The sequence below is a fragment of the Lissotriton vulgaris genome, chromosome 2_1, assembly GCF_964263255.1.
Source record: "Lissotriton vulgaris chromosome 2_1, aLisVul1.2, whole genome shotgun sequence".
In the NCBI taxonomy this organism is placed as follows: Eukaryota; Metazoa; Chordata; class Amphibia; order Caudata; family Salamandridae; genus Lissotriton; species Lissotriton vulgaris.
The window spans coordinates 1,060,049,920-1,060,075,283 of record NC_141687.1 but is presented as its reverse complement, the minus strand read 5'-3'; the positions used below and the strand labels follow the sequence as shown (position 1 = coordinate 1,060,075,283).

General features: G+C 44.9%; 1 protein-coding gene across 2 annotated transcripts in view; it reads right to left on the bottom strand.

Annotated features, from left to right (window-relative positions):
• The window catches only part of LOC147731591 (signal transducing adapter molecule 2-like), a 520,259-nt gene that overhangs the window by 228,654 nt on the left and 266,241 nt on the right, over positions 1-25,364 (bottom strand). For both annotated transcript variants that reach the window (XM_086956701.1, XM_086956702.1), the window contains exon 11: positions 16,928-16,982. In XM_086956701.1, coding sequence (XP_086812827.1) covers positions 16,928-16,982 — 55 coding nt within the window. The remainder of the gene's footprint in view (positions 1-16,927; positions 16,983-25,364) is intronic.

Genomic DNA, 25,364 nt, shown 5'->3' with positions numbered 1-25,364 from the left:
TAAAACCACAGGAAATGGAGGTTAAGACCCAGAAGGAGAGTTAAGGGAGAGATAGAAGTGAGGTGAAAAAACTAGTAAAAAAGGAGAGAAAAAGCGGAGCAAAGGAATGGGACAGAGGTCCACAGGACCACCAGGGATGAGGCGCAGGTGAAACCTACGGGTGGAGGAGGGCCTCAAACACCAACACTCGAGAGTGCAGAGGCTCGGGGGAAGGCCTCACTTAATGGTGGAGCTGCGAGGGAGGCAGAGCAATTTCACTGACAATAAGTCAGTGGTCTTGCTCAACTTCCTTGCTTGCACTGGCGACGGAGGTTGAGATTATGACCTCCTCCTTATCAGACCACGCACCAGTCCTTGCAACGTTCAAGCTCCGACCCATGCTCACCAATCCATCCGGCAATGGCGCTTGCGAGGTACACTTCTCCAGAAGGCTTCTCTACGAACAACAGGTCCAGAAGGGGATCAAAAAGTATCTCGCATACAATGCTAACAATGACACTACTCTGTCAACGCAATGGATAGCTTTTAAGGCTGTCATACGAGGGGAATTTGTCGCCATTGCTACGGCGGAAAATGTTGAACGTAGTCACAAGAGAGATGACCTCACCCAACAGGTACACGAGCTTGAACAAATACATCAGAGAATGGGGCACATAGAATAGGATACCAATTACGCACAGTGCGGCAACAGTTGGCAGCCCTAGATCAAGATAGATGCAAAAACAACAGTTGATGGACAGAATGCAGAACAATGTCATACATTCACCCCAATACAAAGATCTGGGCCTAAATCCATCATTATTTTGCTCACCATACCACCCCAGTTCAGACATGGCCATATGCAAATCAGCCTTGACCCTGTGCCTCATGGAAACAGTCCAGCCCGAACTGCCAAGCCATGTCTTCCCTGGACCGGAATCAAGCATCCTAGGACCGGTTCCTGGCTATCAGCCGTCATCAGCCAGGATAGCTAGACTCCAGTGGCGTGGAGAGCACGGAACTCACGTCCGAGCATACCGGTCCCACTCGGGGTGACAAATGCAAAAACAACAGTTGACGGACAAAATGCAGAACAATGTCATACATTCACCCCAGTACAGAGATCTGGGCCTAAATCCATCGTTATTTTGCTCACCACACCACCCCAGTTCAGACATGGCCAAATGCAAATCAGCCTTGACCCTGTGCCTCATGGGAACAGTCCAGCCCGACCTGCCAAGCTATGTCTTCCCTGGACCGGAAGCAAGCATCCTAAGACCGGTTTCTGGCTATCAGCCAGGATAACTTGACTCCAGTGGCGTGGAGAGCACGGGACTCACTTCTGAGCATACCCGTCCCACTCGGGGTGACAAATGCAAAAACAATTGATGGACAGAATGCAGAACAATGTCATACATTCACCCCAGTACAGAGATCTGAGCCTAAATCCATAGTTATTTTTCTCACCACACCACCCCAGTTCAGACATGGCCATATGCAACTCAGCCTTGACCCTGTGCCTCATGGGAACAGTCCAGCCCGAACTGCCAAGCCATGTCTTCCCTGGACTGGAATCAAGCATCCTAGGACCGGTGTCTGGCTATCAGCCGTCATCAGCCAGGATAGCTAGACTCCAGGGGCGTGGAGAGCACGGAACTCACGTCCGAGCATACCCGTCCCACTCGGGTGACAAATGCAAAAACAACAGTTGATGGACAGAATGCAGAACAATGTCATACATTCACCCCAGTACAGAGATCTGGGCCTAAATCCATTGTTATTTTGCTCACCACACCACCCCAGTTCAGACATGGCCATCATAGATCAAGATAAAGCCGAATTCGCATCCCTTCGGCTGCGTCACGCGTTCTACACTCGAGAGGATAAATGTGGTTGCCTACTAGCACACAAACTTCGAGAGGCCAGCAGAGTCAGAGCATCCAAACTATTCGCACGGAGGGCAGGGAGTTAACTACGGAGGATTCCAAAATAGCAGAGACCTTCCATGATTTTTACGCACATCTTTATACTGGTGAACGCCTAGATGCCTCTTGTAGTGCCGATTATGTAGCAGCGGCAGGCATACCATCTCTCACGCCGGCACAGGGGAAACATTTAGCTAGGGACATCAGAATTGAGGAAGTTATCGCGGCCATCTCCCATCTCAAATTGGGCAAATCCGTGGGGCCTGGCGGCTACTCAGCAGCTTTCTATAAGACATTGTGACCCCTGTTAGCCCCGCTATTGACAAAACTAGTCAACTTTTTCACGCAAGTAGGGGCAATACCAGACGAAATGCTCGAAGCCTGGTTGCCATTCCCAAACCCGGTAAGGACAAAACATCTTGTGGAGCATACAGGCCGAGATCTCTTCTTATTATAGATATTAAACAGTACACTAGCAAACTTGCTTCTTGTCTGCCACCATATATGTCCGCCTTGGTGGAGCCAGACCAGGCTGGATTTATCCCACAGCGCCAAATGAGTAACAACACCAAAAGGGTTCTCCACTTGATTGAGAAGGCCTCCCAGACACAAGGAGAGTACATGTTGCTTACAATTGACTCCGAGAAGGCCTTCGACAGGGTCAATTGGCTATATTTGGAACCAGTTCTCATGCAGGCGGGATTGGGTGAGAAACTACGCACCCGGATCCTTAACTGCTATTAATTCCCTAAAGCCACGGTCAGGGTTAATGGGCACACATCCTCACGGTTTCCTATTAGCAGAGGCACTAGGCAGGGATGCCCGCTCTCCCCCCTCCTATTTGCCTTATATATGGAGCCCCTAGCCCTGCGGATTAAACGTAACCCTCTCATAAACGGTATCAAATTTGGTGGGGACATACATACCAGACCCAATCCCTGCCTTAAGATCCAGATTTACCGAGATGAATAGTGTTGCATCAGCTTTAGGGTTTAAAATTAACTTGGACAAATCGGAGGCGCTCAATCTCTCCCTATCTTCATCCACCTTAACCCGCCCTCAAGAAAAACACTCCCTTCAATGGTCCTCAAAACAAGTCTCATACTTAGGGATATGCTTAGGCCCTAATATCACGTCAACAGTTGACACCAACTTTGCTAAACTGCGCACACTTAAACGTAAGGAACGGACTCGATGGAAACACCATTTACTTTCTTGGGTGGCAGGATAGCCACTATTAAAATGCCTATCCTTCCCCAGATCCTATACTTATCCCAGACTTTGCCTCTCTGTCTCCACCCCTTGGTTGGATTAAACAGACTCAATCTGAGCTAGCACAATTTATCTGGCAAGGCCGAAAACCTCGGCTTAAGCACCCTATATCGATCCTCCCGCTGGTGAAAGGAGGTTTGGGGTCCCAGACATCCAACTTTACTTTTGCGCCACCCCATTACGATACTTAGTAGAATGGTATCGCCCTGAATCTGAGAAAGGCCTGCTGGAATCTGCCGCGAGAGAAGCCCAGCTACACTTCTGTGCAGTTCTTGCTGCAGTGCCAACAGACGCTGCAGTGTGGAGTCGGGTATGCCATTGGAGGAATGTAACAACTATTCCAACACGAACATGGTCGTCGCCACCCACTTGGGATATTAATTAACATAATAGAAGCTTTGTCACGACTGCTCACTGGAGAAATATGAAGGCACTTCAGATTCCAGCAGGCCTAGCGGTAGGCCACGCCCACTGGGGCAGAGACTTTCGTCTTAAAATAAGTGCAATCAGAAAACTGCTGTGACTTTGTCTTCAACATGCCTGCAGCCCCTGAGGAAGTGGCAACACGAAACGCGTAGGGCAAGGCAAGAACTTTTGCGAGGCACTGCTTGCTGTTTGGAAGACGTTTTTCCTTCAATAAATTCTGGCGCAAACTCACCTACCTGATTGGGGCTCTTCTTTCAGCAGGCAAACTTTGTTGTATGATATATATATATATATATAAATTCATTTGCAGGTTAACACAACTTTACACGAAGGCCACAGGAAGACTTTCAATTCACTCGGTTTATTGCCAGCATGCAAACACAGGGCTTCACATCATTACCCTTCCTTTTTAAATGTTCCGCCTGACGCGTTTCAAGAGTTCACTCTCCCTTTTTCAAAGGCGCATTCGGTTCTGGCATCGATGTTGTCATTTCCGCATTTGCACTTTTATCCTTCTCACCTGCCTTCAGGGCGTAGCCAAACACATGGCTTTCTGGGTGCTGTAGTGCATTGCCGATTTTCACCAAGTGGTTATGCACATCGTGTCCAAATTTAAAACCTGTATTTCCCTTGTGGGTTGGAAGCGGAATGCTGCAGTCCTGTGCTCCGCTTTTCTGCTGACAATGTGAAAGGTAGACACCTTCCTGCAAAGACGCTGCCTTGCTTCCTTCTTTCCATCACAGCTTGACACGATGCTGTGACAAGATCCGCTTGCCTGCAGTGGGCCTCTGTGCACGACCGTGTCAGGCCGTCAATTATAAATTCATTTGCAGGTTAACACAACTTTACACGAAGGCCACAGGAAGACTTTCAATTCACTCGGTTTATTGCCAGCATGCAAACACAGGGCGACTTGGACACGATGTGCATAACCACTTGGTGAAAATCGGCAATGCACTACAGCACCCAGAAAGCCATGTGTTTGGCTACGCCCTGAAGGCAGGTGAGAAGGATAAAAGTGCAAATGCGGAAATGACAACATCGATGCCAGAACCGAATGCGCCTTTGAAAAAGGGAGAGTGAACTCTTGAAACGCGTCAGGCGGAACATTTAAAAAGGAAGGGTAATGATGAGAAGCCCTGTGTTTGCATGCTGGCAATAAACCGAGTGAATTGAAAGTCTTCCTGTGGCCTTCGTGTAAAGTTGTGTTAACCTGCAAATGAATTTATATATATATTCACTGAAAAAACCATAGGTTTCACACCAGTTATAGTTAGGAATTAGCATTTAAAAAACCTATGAAATTCACTGAAAAAACCATGGGTTTCACACCGGTTATAGTTAGGAATTAGCATTTAAAAAACCTATTAAATTCACTGAAAAAACCATAGGTTTCACACCAGTTATAGTTAGCTGGAAATTTTACTGATATAAAACCATTGAAATTCCCACGTTATAGTTAGTCGGACTCACTATAACTTGCGCGTGCAATGCACTGCTGATGACATCACATATTACATCACTCATGACATGGTCAGTGACATCATTCATGACATCACTGATGACACCATCCTTGTGACACAGTGACAGACCTCCTCTCAGTGTAAAGTAACCCTTGAGACACATATTCAAAAATAGAAACTGAAATTTTTAAAAAATGGACATACCTATATCAGTTACAACAAGCAATTCTGTACTTCCACTATCTATATACACATCCACTCATTCACCAACAGTTCTATAAAGTCACTCATACATATACTCACTCATCATATGAAGAGATACACCTATACATCCTGTTACACACCGACATTCATCCAAAAGTTACTCACACACATATTCACACGTGCAAATAAACTATTGAACAACCATTTATTTGAATATAGAGTTATACACACACTTCCACCTTACTTCTATTGAAACTTACACATACTTACTCTCTTAAACAATCACTTATAGAAACACATACTTATTTAAACAGGAAATCTTACAATCTCTTACTCTCACATATACTCACTTATATACATCAATATTCATATATTCTAGATTAAAACATATGTAGTTACTGATAAAGACACTAGTGAGACAGTCATTCACTCACTAACAAACACATATAGACACTCATCCACCCATACAGTCCTGTACATATGCTGTCTTCAAAACACATACAAACTAAGAGTCAGTCACTCATGCATCTATGCGCTAAGTAATACCTCCATCAAACCATATAGACACTCATACTGATACTAATAAAAATATCAAATAACCCATATACATACGCATGTAGCTACTTATCAACACATGTAGCCACTTATACACAAAGTGAAACACTAATATATGTATTTAAATATTTAAAAATAACTCACTAATATTTATTTTTCAGAAAGACACATATTCACTGGATGGTGTCATCAGTGATGTCATGAGTGATGTCACTGACCATGTCATGAGTGATGTAATATGTGATGTCATCAGCAGTGCATTGCACGCGCAAGTTATAGTGAGTCCGACTAACTATAACGTGGGAATTTCAATGGTTTTATATCAGTAAAATTTCCAGCTAACTATAACTGGTGTGAAACCTATGGTTTTTTCAGTGAATTTAATAGGTTTTTTAAATGCTAATTCCTAACTATAACCGGTGTGAAACCCATGGTTTTTTCAGTGAATTTCATAGGTTTTTTAAATGCTAATTCCTAACTATAACTGGTGTGAAACCTATGGTTTTTTCAGTGAATTTCAAAGGTTTTTTTAATGCCAATTCCTAACTATAAGTTTCACTTTATAAATAAGACTGTTAGCACTCTAGTTGTTCTTTTTAACACTCTGGTACATTCTGTCATTGGGCTACAGTTGGGCTACATCTAGTTGAATTTTGGGCTACATTTACAATTTTTGATCTCTGGTGGCCATCTTTGGGCTACATTGGGCTACTTTGGGCTACATTTGGCTCTAACATATATTAAGCCCAATGTAGCACAATACATATTTTTCTAAAGTTAATGTTTTTTACAAACCACTTCAGAATAGGGCTACCTGTCCCTACAATTATCCCATTTTTTTTTTTTAATTTTTTGGGGGAGCGCTCCCGGAGCGCGCCCCGGGGAGCGCCCCGAAAAGCGTATTTCTGAAAAGCGCCCCGGGGCGCGCTCCGGGGAGCGTCCCGTGAGCGCCAAGATCGCAAACGAAAACATGATCGTGACGTATCGCGTAGCCGCGACCGCGTGATACGCACGGCGTAAGCGCACCCGGAAGTACTCGAGCGAATACGATCGCACAACGTAAACTTCCGGCGCGCTTACGCTGCGCGACCCGGGGCGCGCCCCCGGGCGCGCCCCGGGCGCGTAGCGTAAGCGCGTCGGGTCATGTGAGCAGAAAATAACACTTTTCATTGGTTCATAACAGTTTTAGTTTCATAATGATGAAGCCCCTGGTCTTGTGACCTGAAAATAACACTTCTCATTGGTTCAGGACAGTTTTTTTTTCTAAATGATGAAAGACCCCACCTTTTTTCCTTATTCTGACTTTGTCCTTTGACTGAGGAAGACCTGTTTGTTGCTCTCTCTACTTTTTTGCTCCAAATAATGGCTTCAGTAGTAGCATCAGCTGGTGCATCTGCCCCACCACCACCACCAAGAGGACCAGCTCCAAATTATATTGGTGGTCAAGAACAGGAGGAGGAGGAAGAGGAAGAGGAGGAGGGGAGAAGAAGATGGCTGCCAGAAGAAAATACACCTTACAAACCCAAACCACACATTGTTTGGCAGTTTTTTTCAATTCCAGAGGGGAAAAAAAAGGTGAATGCTCCCAAGGTGACTTGCCTCATCTGCAATGATGAACTTTCACGGGGCAACCCAAACAAGAAATATTCTTTTGGTAACTATACCATGATTCGGCACATGACAAGAAAGCATCCAAACAACTACTCTCGTGCAGAGTTCCGGGAACTGGCCAGTAACCTCCCCCAGTCATCAAGGACCCCCTCCCAAAGAAACCAACCCACTTCCTCGCAACCAGAAACATCTGAGGTGATGCCTTGCATTCAGCCGAGATTTGCTGATTTTAAAATTACTTGTACTGCTTGTGGCAAGCTTATCTCCTATGGGGAACAAAGTGTTAAGCTCATCGTCCTTGCAGGTGATAATCACAAGTGCCCCAAAAAGAAGTAATTTTTTGGGTTTTTTGTTTTTTTGCTCCAGTTGAGCCAGTTTCAATTCCCTTTTTTTGTTTCTCCCCCTAAAAAATACAAAAAAATATATAAAACTGTTTTGAAAAGCCAAAAAAAGTTCAAAAAGTTCAAAAAACACAAAAAAAATATAAAACAACAAAAAGAAGAAAAAAAAAAGTTCTTTTTAGAACTACCTCCAATTTCTCAATCAAAACTTCATTTTTTAAAAACTCTGTCACCTTTTTTCCTCATAGTACGCTCCCAGGGCCGCTCCCCGGTGCGCGCACCGTGCGCTTCCCCCGCGCAAAACGAAAAAAAAAAATATATTTTAAATGCCCCGCGGGGCCCTTTTATAGCCCCCACATCAAACCTAGGGGGTCAAAGGGGTCTATCCCTGACGCCTTATGGTCAGTTCCCACTTTGTTTTAGCCACCTCTTGTGTCTCGATTTTACCGAGACACAAGATGGTGACCGCTCTGGACTGTTTCGAATGTTTACAGACACCCGAGAGCCAATCAGCTTTCCATGCGCACCTCGCGTCACGCGCCCGGAGCGCTCCCTGGTGCGCGCACCGGTGCGCTGCTATAGATATATATATTTTTTTTAACCTAAATTACTCAAAATCCACTGGAGCACATATCTTGAGACATAGCAAAGGCACATCGGGCTACCAGTCCCTACAATTTTGCCAAGTTTGGTGTAAATCCATTCAGCCGTTCGGGCTAAAAGTGAAATCGACCGCCCTATGGAAATTAACATGGGGAAAACGCGTTTTGGGACCCCCCTTTTATCTCGGCCCCCGCTTATTGTATCCCCCCCAAACTTTCAGGGAAGGACCGGAGCTCGACGAGGCCATTTTCATGAAATTTTCAGGCAGATTCGTCAACCGGTGCCAAAGTTATTCCAAATAGAATTTTGAGATTTAACATTGAAAAAAATCCTAACTATAACTACCTACTGGCGACCGCCAGTAGGTAATATATATATATATATATATATATATATATATACGTGTGTGATCAAGCTCGTGCAAGTGAGCGAAACGCGTCTGTGGTGGGAACTAAGTCAGAGCATTTCTGGATGTATATACTTGAATAAAATCTGCACTGCACACTGCAATCCTGGTGTGCTTTTGTTTTTATCCTTGACTGAGATTGTTAAGAGGTCCGTGCCAGAAGATCTCTGCTTGATCCTGTAAGCGGGGAAGGGAGGTAAGGGGGGGCAGGGTGTGTGTGTGTGTGTGGGTGTGTGTGTGTATTTTTTATTAACTTGGATACCCATGGAGTTACAAGATTTGTGTGCCATATTTGCTAATCAAAACTCAGTTTGCCAGGTTAAGCACCTTAACTGTGACGAGACTTAAGCTTCAAGGTGAGCGCGTGACCTATGTCGCGGTTGCAAAGACCATTAGGATATATAGGCTTAACTGAAGTAAGAAATACACAATGTTGGTGAGCTTTTGGGTAAAAAAAAAACTATGACATTAAAGCCATATGCCGTTCAAAAAGGTCTTCAGTTTACCTTCAGTCTTTCTTTTTCAATTATTCCACTTGTTTCTCTGCTGCAGTCGCAGTTTGCAGGGGCGCCGAATTCTGGGTGCACATAGAGTCCCCAAGCATTCCGGCTGGCACACCTCCTTCAACGAAGTCATGAACTCCCTGAATTTTCCTTTTCAGGCTAAATCCTGTTTTTACGTGAAGGTGCAGTGATGTCGGCATTCCGGTTTGGTGAACATCGTTGCTGGGACTTGTAGTATCGCATCAAACTGCGGAAAGTCTCTGTGGCGTTGGCCTTCCTATCGGGGACACAGTGTTACTGCGACATGTAGTGTTGCCTAGTTTAGCATCAGCTTTGATTAGAATAGGCTTAACCGTGGGTGGCTGTTCAGATTACGGAGCACGTTGTTGAAAAGCAATGTTGTGCCACGTTAAATTTGGGGGCGTAGCGCCCCTGATAGGAGAGAATAAAATGCACTTACAAGGATTATACAACAGTGCCTCTTCTTATCATCGATATTTTGTTTACAGAGAAGTCCGAGAACAGACTGCTGCCACTAGATGAGCAGGGGTAAAGTCTTATATTCTAAAAAACAATATCTACTACAACATTTCATAGAGGCCCGTTCCAGACGTTCTTAATTTTATCATTAACGCCTCATGTCTTAAAAAGACATGTCATTGTCTGATTTTAATTCTCACAGAACTGTCCATTTTAGATTTGACACTATGTTTACATTGCGAAAAATGCTGGACTGGAGGGGCTGACATTGTACGGCACCTATTTCTTGATTTGTGTTGGCTGATGCAGTGGTGCATTTCCTGACTGGTCTGCCCAACATATGCCTTATTGTATGGACACACTAGACAGTAGATCACATTTTTGGATCGACAGTAAACTCCTAGTGCCAAATTTGAATGTTACAGTACACAAAGACACTTCCTTCAAAGGTGTTATCGCACACATTACAGTTGCCACACGTGTGGTGTCCATGGATCCGAGGTAGCCCCAGTAAATTCTTAAGTTTTTCATGAGGTCTCAGTCAAGGCAGTAGTGCTCCGTGAACGTATGCACCTACACCCACATCGCAGACAGGCAGATCGAGAGGACAGGCACTCCTGATGCCAACACAGTAGTTGCATCCTTGGACCTGGTTGAATGGTTCTCAGAGGTTCTGGGGGCTGCTTCGTGGCCACTGCTTATTAGATTTTAATGGAGAGGAGTGTTCACCTCAAAAACGTCCGCTTTTGAGCCATCCTCCCATTCTCTGATCTGGAGAACCTCAAAATAAGTGGATTGTCCACACAATGATCCTTGGTACAGTCTATGTGAAAGCCTAGAGCTTTTTTGAGGGCCAACTAATGAAGCCTCTCCTTTTTGAGGGGGAAGCAGAAATCACTAGTAGCATGATTGATTTTCCATTGTGGAAGGGAGTCACAACTTTAGGTTTGAAAGCTTCTCATGTCACTGTCAATAATTTGTCTGGAATAAAGTTGCAGGGTGGCTGCACTTAAAGTGCTTGTAGTTCACTCAGGCGATAAGTTAAAGCAATCAATATGAGGAAGACCACATTCAAGGTTAGAAGACACTTTGAGCAACTATGCATTGGCTTGAGGGTACACAAGAGAACTGTCAAAATCAAGTTAAGATACCACTGTGGCATTACAAACGGCATGGAAGGAAATGTGTCGGACCTTCTATGAACCTCATTATAACAGGTGATCTAAGCAAGGATGGCTGGTCTGCCAAATGTAGACAGGCTGAAAGGGCCAACAAATAAACATTTTATATTGTCCAATGGAAGGCCCTGCTGGACTAAATACAACATCAACATTCAGACACTACAACATGTCTCAAACTTGTTAAGGCACCTGGAATTAATGGATTTTTTGGATGGGCATCTGGCAGTGAGAATGACATCCAACCTATCAGGCCTCAAATCAAAAATGGAGTGTGAATTGAGTAGGTGTGGGTGGAGGACCCTGCCATATTGCTAAGACAGGAGGCATAGAGGATTCCTTTGCCTCATTCCAGTTCAATGTATTCCTTAATGGGTGTACTTGTGGAAACTTCAACACAGAAAACAAGACCCTGGACCAGACCCAACCTAGCACAGGTGATAACCATATCCAGCAGTGATGAGTCCATCACCTCTGTCAACTCTGGGTGGGGGAAGGAAGGCCTGTTGCAAGACAAACTGCATTCTGTCAACCACTACCGACCTTGAGTTGCTTCCTCGAAGATTTGAATGCTGTCGGACATGCAACCTTGATGCAGAACCCACTGGGCCTTCAAATTCTGCAGTAGGGCTCATGTGTGTCACCTGCTGAGGTTGACAAGAGGATGCACAAGACTAAGAGCTCCAGACGCTTCAGAAGCCTCAGTACCATCCTCACCTGGTCCAAGGAGCGACCCTGAAACATCTGGATCATAGCCTGAATGTGCTGGTCTAATTGCTGCAGAGGGAAAGCCTGGAACTTAACAGTATGCATAATTGACCCAATTCATAAAACCGCAGGGGGAATAAGGTGAGCTAATTTATGGTGAAACACAACAATGTCAGGAGTTCCACCATAGTTTAACTGTATCCTGCGTCAGCAACCAGGCGCTGAGGTAGAGGAATACAGTTATTCCCGATCTTTGAATATAAGCAGCTACCACCACCATCACTACATGAACACCTAAGGGGTGGCTGGTGAAGCTGAGGGAGATCATGGTAAACTGAAAATGCTCCTAGCCCACCCTGAACTGCAGGATGTGTATATGTAGGTATTCTGAAATAGCTCTCTGGCAATGGCAGTGAGCTGGATCTGTCTCAGTCGCTGTGATTTAACTGGAGCCATAAAGCACTCATCACCGTGATCTAACATCAGTTATCATCTGTTTATTTACACGGAGTGTCTCGAGGCGGGGTTGAGAATAATGTCTATAATGAATAGGTGGCAGTAAACAAAGATGACATCTTATTAAAAGCCCTATGAATTTTCTTCAGGAGAAGGAGGGATTGATGAGGAATCTTTAATTAGATTATGCACTAGAAAGATTGTTTCCAAAGGTAAGTAACTTTCTTCTTATGGCTACTTCTACCTGCAGATTGCTCACCTTTGAATATATTTCCAAGAGATACCTCCCTTGGCAGGTGGGCCTGAAAGAAATTAAAACAAGGAAATCTTGTGTGACCAAGCGAGGGAATTAGCCATCCCTCCTCACTTCCGAATCCAAACAACTATGCTAGAAAAGGGTGTGGAGCGATAATGTCAAGTAATGTCCAGCACCAGTTCCACCTCAGATGCAAAGAAATAAAGTTAAGTACTACTGAAGTCTCAAATTTGCTTCAGATTTTTGCTGCCTTTTGTGGCAAATAGTTGAGCAGTTACAGGGATGCCATGATTCTACTTCTCATCTGCATCCCGGTTTCGGGAAGCCACAAAACACTGTTACGAGCAGAAAGTGGGACAGCCAGCTACAGGAATAGCAGCAGAGTCCCTGGAGTCAAAATCACTGTCTTTGTTGTTACTGTCACATACTTGCATTGTCCTCTTCTCTTTCTACCTGAAGATTCTTGTTTTAGGGGTGTGCAAATAAGAACATTGTGTTTTATTCAGTAGCATTCTACTGACAAACCTTTTACCTTTAACATCTACCCCGATGTATTCAGTCAATCAATCAATCAGAAGTTTGTAAAGCTCTATTTACTCACCCAGAACGGATTTCAAGGCGCTGAGGTAGGGGGAGGGCAATTGGGTGAGTCTGCAGATCCTAAAGGTTCATGGAGTTCCATGTTAGAGCCAGGTTTTGAGATCCATTAGGAACTTGGAGAGTGAAGCAGTCTGTCGGAGTTGGAGAGGGAGGGAGTTCCAAGTCTTGGCTGCGAGGAGGGATTAGGAGCGCCCCCCTGTTCTGCCTTCCATGATCCGAGGTACTGCTGCAAGGGAAAGCTGGGCCAAGGGGACTGCACGCTGGGGAGCGTGGAACACGGGCGGTGGTTCAGGCTGGCGGGTCCGGTGGTTATGGAGGGTCTTCTGTGCGTTGATGAGAAGTTTGAAGGCGATTCTCTTTGACGGCGAGCCAGTGTAGGGTCCATAGATGCTGGCTGATGTGGCAGTGGCGTGGTAGGTTGAGGACTAGTCTGGCGGCAGTGTTCTTGAGTTAAAGGGTGAGGTTCTTGCTGATCCCAGCGTAGAGTGCGTTGCAGTAGTCAAGTCTGCTACTGATGAGGGCATGTGTGACAGTTTTCCTATGTTCGGGAGGGATCCACTTGAAGGTCTTGCGGAGGAGGCGTAAGGTGTGGTAGCAGAAGGAGGTGATGGCGTTTGACCTGACGGTCCATTTTGAGTTCAGAGTCCAGAATAATTCCAAGGTTGCGTGTGCGGTCCGTGTTGGGTTGAGGGCCCTTGATGAGTATCTCGGTTTTGTCTGTGTTGAGTTGGAGGGAGCTGCTCTTCATCCATCTGGTGACGGCGTCCAACCCAGTCTTGACAATTGTGTTTGGTGATGTTGGGTTCGTGGGATAGGGAGAGGGTGAGCTGGGTGCCGTCTGCGTATGATGTGATGTGGAGTCTGTGCGGACGATGGCTGCGAGCGGGCCATGTAGATGTTGCATAGGGTCGGGCTGATGGAGGATCCTTGTGGGACTCCGCAGGTGGTCGGAGTCGGTTCTGAGAGGAATGGGGGGGAGTCTAACTCGTTGCGTTCTGCCGGAGAGGAAGGAGAGGTTCCAGTCAAGGGCCTTGTTACGGATTTCCGTATTGTTGAGCCTGCAAGCCAGGGTGGGTGAGAGACCGCGTCTAAGGATGCACAGAGGTTGGGATGAGTCGAGGATGCTGTGTTCTGCGGTGGAGGCGAGAGTTGGCTGTTGACTGCTTTTTCCATGACTTTGGCTGGATAAGGGAGAAGGGACATTGGTCTGACATTCTTGAGGTCAGTGGGGTCCGCTGAAGGTTTCATCAGGAGAGGGGTGCTCTCGGCGTGTTTCCAGTCTTCGGGAAAGGAGATGGTCTTGAAGGAGCAGGTTGATGATACATGGGAGTTCGGGGCGATGATGTCTGCGACTCTGTGGTAGATGTGGTGGGGGCATGGGTGCCCCGGAGTGAGTGGTCTTCATTATCCTCAAGGTGTCTGCGATGCTGAGGGCGGTCCAGCTGTCAAGTGTTGGTTGCGTACTGCTGGGGGCGGGGTTCCTCGTGGGGGTCGTTGTTGTGGTCGTCCAAGTTATCGTAGATGGTCTGGATTTTGTGTTGGAAGAAAGTGTTGAGTCTGTCGCAGAGGTCCTGGGAGGGAGTGATGTCTGTGGACTCGCTGTTGGGTTGGGCAAACTCCTTGATGATGTCGAAGAAATCCTTGCTGTTGAGTGTTGGTGGAGATTCTGTCCTGTAGAACTTCCTTCCTGGAGAATCTGATGAATTTGTGGTGGGCTGCCGTAGCTGTTTTGAAGTTTGAGGTCAGTTGGGGTTTTTGGGCTTCTCCACAATATTTCGAGTCGGTTGCAGGTGCGTCTGCACTCTCGGAGTTTGTTGGAAAACCAGCTGGCTTTCTTGGCGTGGGGTGGAGACTTTCTTGAGGGGGGCGATGGTGTTGGCGCAGTCGTGATCCGGGTGTGTAGAGTGCGGGCAGCAGTGGTGTCATAGTTTGTGGCTGTGGGAGCGGATCTGCTGAGGGTGGCGGCGAGCTGGTCATTGGAGATTTTGTTTCAATTTCTTTGTTGGGTAATGCCACATTTGCAATTGCAACAAGGTGCCAAGTACTGAAAATATTGAATTCTGAAATATTCAGGAAGTGTGTTTTGCTTCACCTTAGTCTTCATGCCGGAGATTGGTAAATCTGTAGTGTACTAAGAAGAAAACAAATTATCTTCCATTGCGAGCAGTGGCTTGTCCATGTTCTTCTCCTTTGGTTCTCACAGGCCTCTGTCAGTACTGGCTAAGATCAGTACTTTAACTTCTCTTTCAATGCTGACAAACCTTACCAACCTGCATTCTCGTTTTGAATGCTGGAAAAGGTCTCTTCCTCTCTCTCTCTCCCAAAGCTAGCTATGGTCTATTCCTTCTATCACAATGACCACGAAAAATCAATACTTTCAAGGCCGGTGAAGACAATTACTTTAAGCTTTCTTTCTATGCTGGCTAATGTCTGCCTTTACTTGCTTTTCTCTCTTAGCATTGCTAAAGTATGTCCTTTCTATTCTTATGTTATATGGCCGAAAGGTTTGCTTTTTTCCCTATTTTACTGCAAATGTGGTTTAGTCATGTTGTCTCCCCTCCATTTCAGAGCTGGCTAAAGCCTGAACATTTCTTACTTTTAGTGTTCCAAACGGCACTTTCTCTTTTTATGGTCTGGCTTGACGGTGCCAGAAATTAGGTATCATAAGGTGCAGGGCTTGTGCACCACTGATATATTGGGAGCCAGGAGTACATATTTTTATTGGGCAGAAGGTGTGTGCTTCCACAAAAAATGTGCTTGCCCTCCATACAGCTGGGACCATTTTGTTAATTAATCCAGCTGTCTAAGCTTGAACTTTTAGGGGCACAAACATGCCATTGCAATGTTATTAAAGTGTTTCTCACTGGTAGAAGCGCAGATGTAGGACGGAAGTTATTAACGTATATGGATTTCTAAGTCTGGCTTGACAGTGCATTCATAAGCCAGACCTTTTGGCATTGCCAATGCTTGTTTTCCCGTTGGATTATGTCTGTCTGTTTCTTGTTTTGTTCTGGTGATGTGTGTAACTTTCATTCTACATTCAGCACAACCAAATAATTTAACTTGCTTCCATTAAAACTTTTTTTCTTGTACTTTATCTTTCTGTCTATTGCTCTTTTTCAACAATCTCCCAGGCGACAGAATGGATCGAGAAAATCCTGCATGCAAATCCCCCACTAAAAGCTATAAATGCTGCGAGGACACAAGCCAATTCGGATTCTTTACTACTAGAAGCAACTGCCCCAGAATGTTAATTTAATCATTATGTTTAAATGGCTGACATTGAAATTTAAAAATAGACCAGTCAAGTTTTCGGTATAAATAACAACCTTTACTACTATTCAGGGGTAGATAACTAGATCAAGGTTAGGTGGCAGGGCTCTGTCCGTGGTAGGTCCTAACCTCTGGAATTCACTCCCGCTCTCATTGAGGCAATGCTGTAACCATCTTCATTTCAGAAAATACTTGAAAACTCTTTTGTTTAGTTCATTCTAGCTAAGCACCCTTGTTGGATTATAGGAGCTTCACTGGCACAATTTTAACTTCATCACTTCCTTTCTCAGTTTCTCTACCGGTTGTCATTAGCGCGGAGATACTCCTACGGGAGTTTATTCACAGCGCTATATAAACACGCAAATAAATAAATAAATTTACCAATGTCTGTTTTCGAATAAGGAAAACCAAGTTCATTAAGAGGTATGTTTTGGGCTGGGGTGACAAGGTGAGTGGGATGATAAGTGGGGAACAGATGGGAAAACCCATCAAACTAAAGAAGGTAGTAGTTGGCTGTAATCATCTTGATCTCAAAATAAATTGCGACATCCCTGCACTCCCAACAATCAAGACAAATGGTTAGTTAAGACAGAAGATTACAAGCAAAAACACATGGGGCGATTTATGATAAAACCAAATCTCTCTAAGGAGGACATATGTCATAACAAAAATAAACCATATGGCTCACCTATCAATTTCCTCAAGTTTTTCATCAATCATTGGACACATCTGTTGGCAGGCATCTAAAACACAAGTACATTCTTTAGTAACTTTGAATAAAAGCGAATTTAAATTTCTCCAGAATCAGCAAATCTTTAATGCACACAGTATATAAAAAGCTGTGGATTCCTGTTGGGTTTGGAAGCCAAGCAGTATATAACACACAGACATATTTCTTTAGCTTTACAAAGCCAAATGTATAAATGCCCTATTAATTATGTTTAAAATCACTGTTGATCAGGACTGTGATCAATACAAAATAGGAGATGTGGGAAAAAACGTTTTTATTGTCGTCACCACCACTTTTTGCTAGATTTTGTTGTTGGTGTGTTGACTCAACACAATGGACGTCAACTCACCAAAATGGCAGGAGGAGCAGAAATCCTCAAACGAACAAGGCGACCAGATAGGTTGTTGTTATCAAGTTAAATAGAACCTTAGACAATCTGTGCTAAAGTCTATGTGCTTTATTTCACTTCCGCTTAAGACTTTCTTTAAGAGCAAATTAACCCAATCATTTCATGCCATTAGATGGGCAACACATCATTTGGATGCACTTTGAGAGTGTAAAACATTTGCATAAAAATACACAAACAGATTAAAACAACACTATTGTGATTGGACACAGTGTGCAGAAATCAAAACCAAAAATAAACAAAAAGAATAATCATGAACAGTACATTTAATCAATCCTTTTTTACAAACTAGCACTAGGCGGACACTAACATGTTTGACACTTGCTGTCCTGCCTGTGACATGAGTAATAGGGTTACACAATTACATTAGGTAATGTCTGAAGGTGGGGAAAACACAACAGTTCAAACTGATTCCCTCGAGAAATGCCCTGTGTTGGTTAACCCATACTCTGGAGCCAAAGCATTTTGAACCCCAGGTGGCTAGGAGGTTCTCCTCAGGATTAGGACTGGGTCGTGAGAACGGATTGTTGGCGTTGGATGGGTCAATGATTGGATTTAAATGAGGTGGTGTTCCTACTGTTGCGAGACCTATTGCATTTCAAATGATTTTGTTTTGCCTTGGGAGGTGAGGGAGAGCTTGCCCAACCTCCCGAGACCTGTTAGGGGTTTTCATTGCAAAGACAATCTTGCGCATGGCGTGTTGTCATCATTACAATGAAAACGAAACGGAAACTAAGAAAACAAGTTACTTACCTGTAACTTCAGTTATCCAGTATTGGTATCTTTCATAGATTCACATGCCTGAATCATTCCCCGTCACCGAGGCGGGAGTCCCACGGTAAATAGAAAAGCAGTACCAAAGGTACATAACGGTAGCAGGCCCAAAAAAAAGGCCTGAGGCCTAGATCCTAGTAGCCTATCTACATCATTATGCTAAAAGAACCAAGAATTTGGTCACAACCAATCAGCTATCCAGCACCCTCTAAAACCATATCTGCAGAGCCAGTTCTCCTCAGATTTTCGTAGCACAAGTGGGAACACGTATCCCGAACTTAGAGAACTGACTCTCCGGGGAGGAGGGTGGGTGCATGTGAATCTATGAAAGATACCAATACTGGATAACTGAAGTTACAGGTAAGTAACTTGTTTTCTTATCCAGTATTGGGGTATCTTTCATAGATTCACATGCCTGAATCAGAATAGCAAGCAGTATACCAAGTATACAGTCGGTTGCAGATGGTGGGAGACTTGTGCTGATAAACTCCCAGTTGCATCCATTATTTGTTACCAGAGGCTTGATAATGCAAACCTTCAAAGTTAAAACATGAGTTATAAGAACTAAAGAGACATGCATAGTAAAGTCCAAACATGGATATGTAGATCTCATACACATCCAATATATGTACTAAAGTACATATAAAAATAACATGTTAAAATCGCACAACCTCATGTATATCATGAATAAAGGCAAGCATAGATAATATTTAAAAAGCCAAAGGGTAACAGAAACTGGTATTAAGGAAAAAAGGTAGCGTAGCACCACCTGTCCAAGTGCTGAATCTTCTTGACATGTAGACTAAAGGCAGTAATGTCTCGTGAATGTGTGGACATTTTTCTATGTCACAGCTCCACATATCTTCTGGAATTACTCCAGCCTACAAAGCTGTGAATGTTGATACTGTTCCAGTCGGAAAGAGCTTTGACTTTCCTCTGCAAAGGTTTGTTAGCCTTGTCATGGCAGAAAAGATGCTAATCATCTGGCTATTCTTGCCTTTGTCACAGACCTCTAAGAGTTGCTTAACCATAAGCCACGAACAGCTGGCTGGATCATCTGATATCCTTAGTTTTCTGTAGTTAGAATCTTAAACAGCGTTAAACCTCCAGCGAGTGTATTACTCTTTCAGCTGGAGCACATGGATCCGGAAAGAATGTCTTTAATCTTACCGGTTCGTTAGAGTGAAATTGTGTTGGTACCCTAGGAATGGACCTGGGATTTGTCCAAAGGGTTACATAGTTCCGAGGAAAATGTAAAAATGAGGGGTTCCTTTATAGTGAAAACTGTGTTCTTACGAACCCTTTTTTCCGAGGTAAGAGCCAGTAAATGGGTCACCTTCCAGGTGAGGAATTTGAGATCTGGTTTATGGATCAGCTCAAATGTACACTGCATTAATTGCGCTAGCAATGCCGAGTTCCCACTCTGGGAGGGTGCTCGCACTGGAGAGAAGGCTCGGAAAAGCCCTTTCATTAACTGTTTGGCAAGTGCCGACGAGCAGAAAAAAGTTATTTATTTATTTTATTTTTTTAACATTTCCTAAATCCGGAAAGAGCGGCAAGACTCATTTTGTTCGATGAAAAACTAAGCCCAGACTTGGCTAGAAGAGCAGATAATGGAGAACTTGTTCTGCAGTAACTGTAATTGAGTGAATGGCATTCACCTCACTCCAACCGCAAAATCGCTTCCATTTGAGGCGATAAGCCTTGATTGTGCCTTGGGCACGAGATTTGGCCAAAATTTCACAACAGTTCTTTGAAACGTTGATGCCCTTGAACTCTAACAAATGATAAGCTGTGCGTGCAAGTGTAATGACTGTGGGTCCGGACGAACCACTTGGCCTCCATCCCCCGACAACATCGTAGGCTCAGGCCGTAGCCGAATGGGCTTGCCTGTAAACAATAGCAGAAGTTCCGAGAACCAACATTGGCCAACGGGGTGCAATCGGAATCAGATGGTAACCTTCCAGCTTCATCTTACAGAACACCTTCGGAACCAATGGTATTGGGGGAAAAGCGTACGCACAAACCCCTGACCGTTGCATGGACAGGGCATTCCCTCTTGATCCCTGATAAGGGAACCTGCTGGCATAATATTGGCCTTCCTTGTTCTCTCTGAATGCAAATAGATCCTGTGCCGGCTAACCCAAACTTGGAACACTGGGTTCACCTGTCCCTTTTCCGGCTTCCACTCGTGACAGTCTGACTGAGACATGCTCAGAGCATTGTGGAGAGCTCTGACGTGTTCAGCTCTCAAGACATCTTGTGAAATGCAACACCTCACAATTCCTCAACCTCTTGCGAGAGTGTAGCTGATTTAGTTCCTCCTTGTTTATTGATATAATACATGCTGATGGTATTGTCGGTCTGGGCTAGCACAGAGGAACCCTCAATCCTCAGGAGGAATGCTTGGGGGGACAGAACAGCGTTGCGGAGCTCAAGCCTGTTGATCTGCAGTTGTCTTTGTCTTTGAGACCATTTTCCTTGAATTCTGCAAATCCTGCCGATGACCTCCTTTATGGAGGCATCAGTCGTAAAAACTAACCCTGGAATGGTTTGCACCCATTGTTTATTGTTCTTGAAACTGTAGTTCTTCCTGAAAAGGTCTTATTTTGAGCCATGCTAAGTGTACGAGATGTATCGCTGAAGAGCACATCTTCAGGAACGAAGCAAACATTTGAACTGAAACTGACCTTTTGAAGTCAACCTTGCCAATTTTGAAAACGCAACTGGCGGTCGTGTGACAAGAATGCTTTATTCTGGATTGTGTCTAATCCTGCTCCGAGAAAATACATTTACTTGGAGAGGACCTAACTGCAATTCGCTGTCGTTGAGAATCAACCCCAGAGAAAAGATGAGATGGGTACATCTACTGTGGCAATCTTGGTTTCGTGTTCTGAAGGACCTTTGAGCAGCCAATCGTCTAGACAGGGGAATACTTGCCTTCCTCAAGATCTCAATGCTGCTGCCACTGGTACCAAGTACTTCGTGAAAGGCTATTGGTGACGATCTTAGCCCAAAAGGGAGCACTTCGCACCTATAATGGGCGTCAGCCACGTGAAAGCAAAAATATTCGTGCTGTTTGGGGTGGACAGGTATGTGGAAATTCGCATCCTCTCCATCCACAGAAGCCATAAAATATCCTTCGTTTAAATAACTTAATTGTTGTGAAAACGAGGGGGAGAGGGACCCCTGGGTGGAGTAATATATGGCTGTTTGAAGAATTCCAGGGAGTGGCCATTAGTTACTAGGTTTAGAACCCATTGGTCTGACATAGTTCCCTGTCGCTTGTAAACAAAAACCTGAAATCTTCGGGCCCACGCGAGAAAAGTGTAAAATGATTGGAGCCCTGTGGGGATCATGGCTTCCTGTTAGTGTCTCAGCCTTGATACTTAAATCTCTTTCGACCACCCTGACGGGAGAAACTAGACAGACTATCTACGGCAAGATGCCTAGCTGCAAGGCTGTACTGAGATTGATACTGCTTATTCGGTTGGTTTTGGTATCCTCCTATTGAAGAAAAAAAACTCCTTCATCTCGTTCCTCTGAAAGATCAGCGCCCATATTGAAGGGTGCTTAATGATCATGCAGTATCAGTCCCAGGTTTTAAAACTAAGAGGGCTTCATTAAAATGTTTACCAAACCAAAAAACTCTTCATCATAGGCCATGCCTAGAATCTTTGCTCAGGGCTGAAGGCAGCAGCTTTAAGCCATCCCTGGCGTCTAAGCCCTGCCTCAGATGCTAAGTGACGGAGGTTGGTGTTCCCGATGTTCAAGGCGCAATCTAAAGTTTTGATGCGGCATGTTCACCTTCCAAAAGAATCTTTCCTGCATCCCGCCTTCGGTCCTCAGTAATGAGGTCATTGAAACTCGCTATGTCCAACCACTTTTGACGGTCATAACAACCAATCATGGATAAAGGATTGCCAGCTCTACTAGAGGCCGCTGCCAAAGTAGAGAATTTTACCCATAAGGTCCAGACGACATCCTTCTTTGTCAGGTGGTGTGGCGATAGGCATTGCAGGATTTTGGATTGCTGTTGAGCGGTCTGTGAAATTACTGAATCTGGTTGTACGGTGGCCTATCAGACCGGATTGGCTGCTAGTAGGTACACATCATTTCTGTTCTATGCGCATAAACGCTGCTGGAATAGACTTATTCTATTACAGGTACCACTCTCGTGATCTTCCTGCATACCTCCTCGAAACCATGAAGGAGATATTCTGTTTGCTCGCCTGTAGCTGGCAGTCAAAATCTAGCTGCTGCCCACTACATTAAAAATATATATGATGCTGTTACCACTGAAGCCATCGCAGCCAATTTCATCATAGACTTTGTCGTAGACATGGTTATGTAGGCGAGGTTATTGCAGACTAGAACAACGTCATAGATAACCGTCATGAGCAACCATCCTAGACGAGGCTGTCATAGACGACAGCCATATACAATGCCATTGAAGATGAAGCCATCATCAGTGAGGACATCCGTAGATGAGGGTAACATAAATAAGGCCATTCGCCCTTCGTAGATGAGGCCATTGGTAGATCGGGCCATCGGTAGAGGAGGCCATTGGTAGATCAGGCAATCGGTAGATGAGGCCATTGGTAGATCAGGCCATTGGCAGATGAGGCCGTTGGTAGACGAGGCCATTGAAAGACGAGGCCATTGGTAGACGAGGCCATTGGCATACAAGGCCATTGTTAAAGTAGGCCATTGATAGACGAAGCCATTGGTAGACGAGGCCATTGGTAGACGAGGCCATTGGTAGACGAGGCCATTGGTAGACGAGGCCATTGGCATACTTGGCCATTGTTAGAGAATGATGCTGTCATAGAAGACACTCATAGCAATACCATCATAGATGAGGTTAAAATAGGTGATATCATCCATAGTTGAGGCACTCCTAGATGAGGCAATCGATTGATGGCCAGCCATAAATGATACCATTCATAGAAGGTGCCATGTGTAGTGTAGGCTATTCACAAATGAGGCCATATGTATATGAGATTACCTTGATAAGGCTGTCATAGACGACTGTCGTAGCTACGCATTGTCATTGTAGATGACACTATCAAAGATCAGGCAGCCATAGATGATCACCTTAGATGAGGCCGTCGTCAATGACCGTCCTTCGTTGACGACCGTCGTAGACGAATGAGGCCCTCGCCGACGACCGTCGCAGACGAGGTGATCGACGACGACCGTCGTAGATGAGGCCCGTCGTAGACGAGGCCCGTCGTCGACGACCGTCGTAGACAAGGCCCGTCGTAGACGAGGCCCGTCGTCGACGAGCGTCATAGACGAGGCCCGTCGTCGACGAGCGTCGTAGACGAGCCCCGTCGTCGACGAGCGTCATAGACGAGGCCCGTCGTCGACGAGCGTCATAGACGAGGCCCGTCGTCGACGAGCGTCGTAGACGAGCCCCGTCGTCGACGAGCGTCGTAGACGAGGCCCGTCGTCGCCGAGCGTCGTAGACGAGGCCGTCGTCGACGACCATCGTAGATGAGAGGCCATCGTCAACGACCCTCGTAGAAGAGGCCATCATCAACGACCCTCGTAGAAGAGGCCATCGTCAACGACCCTCGTAGAAGAGGCCATCGTCAACGACCCTCGTAGAAGAGGCCATCGTCAACGACCCTCGTAGCAGAGGCCATCGTCAATGACCTTCGTAGAAGAGGCCATCGTCAACGACCCTCGTAGAAGAGGCCATCGTTGACGACCATCCAAGAGGAGGCCGTCGTTGACGATCATCGTAGATGAGGATTATAAAGGTAAGGCAGTAATAGCAGACATGGAGTTATGTTATATATTCCTAATTTCAGGTCAAGAGGACTTCCCTGATGCAGTGTCAGGGATGAAAAGGGAGTTGTATCCTCTGCAAGAAGTGCCTATAAAGACTCAAGGTGAATCTTATGGCTTTTATGAGCGCCCTCAGTAGGCTCCTGGCGCGACTTCTCCCTTTGACCTCTCCTCATCCTCATCAGAAGTGGCAGGTTGAAGTCTCTGACCCATAATAGCCTCATCTCTCAGAACGTGAGAGTTATTGAGGAAAAGGTTAGACATAAATCATAGTCTATTACCTGGTTTACTGCCATTCTGCCATATTACTGCCTTAATAGGGTCAGAGAAATGAAGTATGATCTTGAAATCCAAAAAGAAGTAAAGCTGAAGAAAAAACTGAGCAGAGCTCAGGGAGACTTCCTTCACCCACGACGTACGGTGAAAATCTGAGGAGAACTGTCTCTGCAGAGAGGGTTCTAGAGGGTGCTGATAGCTGATTTGTTGTGACCAAATTCTTGGTTCTTTTAGCATAATGATGTAGATAGGCTACTAAGATCTAGGCCTCAGGCCATTCTTTTGGGCCTACTATCGTTATGTACCTTTGGTACTGTTTTTTTACTTACCGTGGGACTTCCGCCTAGGCGACGGGGAATGATTCAGGCATGTGAATCTATGAAAGATACCCCAATACTGGATAAGTTTCAGTTTCACAGTTTTGGTGCTTGAGGGGCTATCTCAGCCCCCCGAGCACCAAAACACATGGGAGAGGTATCGTTGGAAAGGGGAGAATCTCCCCTTTCCAATGGTACCCTTCGCTAGTGGATCCCCCCCCCCCGCAATTTAACTAATATGTGTTAACTGCATGCCTTCCTCTAGAGAGCAAAAGCCTAACAAAGAGGTTGCTGGTATTCATTGAGTTTGCACTAATACATAGTTTTTGAGGTTCCAGGTACAACAAATATTATAAGGATTGTTAGGTTGTGCTCAAGTCCCCCATACCCTGAAGAAATGGCCTACACTACTTACCTTCAATTACAAGGGTATATCCCACACACCAATGCTTATAGTATTTGTTTTCACTTAAAGCATCATAGTGCTAAAAGTCCACTTTTACTGAAATGCACTATTGTAGGAGGCTGGCTTAGTATATGGTGCACAATTATTTAAGTGAAGTACCTTGTACTAATCCAGGCAACCCTTATGGTGATTTTAGTGGTCTTTGAAAACTTTTGAAAGCTCTCAAAGTGGTAGCTGTGGAGAGCTGCCTTCAGGTTTATCTTGAAGGAGTGTTAAGCAGCTTGTTTCAACAGTTTATCATGTAGTGTAGTTTGAATGGAAAAGAACCACCCAGTGTATATATAAATATATGTCTATTTATTACACAACCCTCACAAACAAATTGGTATATCTACAACCCGGAGATATAAACACAAATAC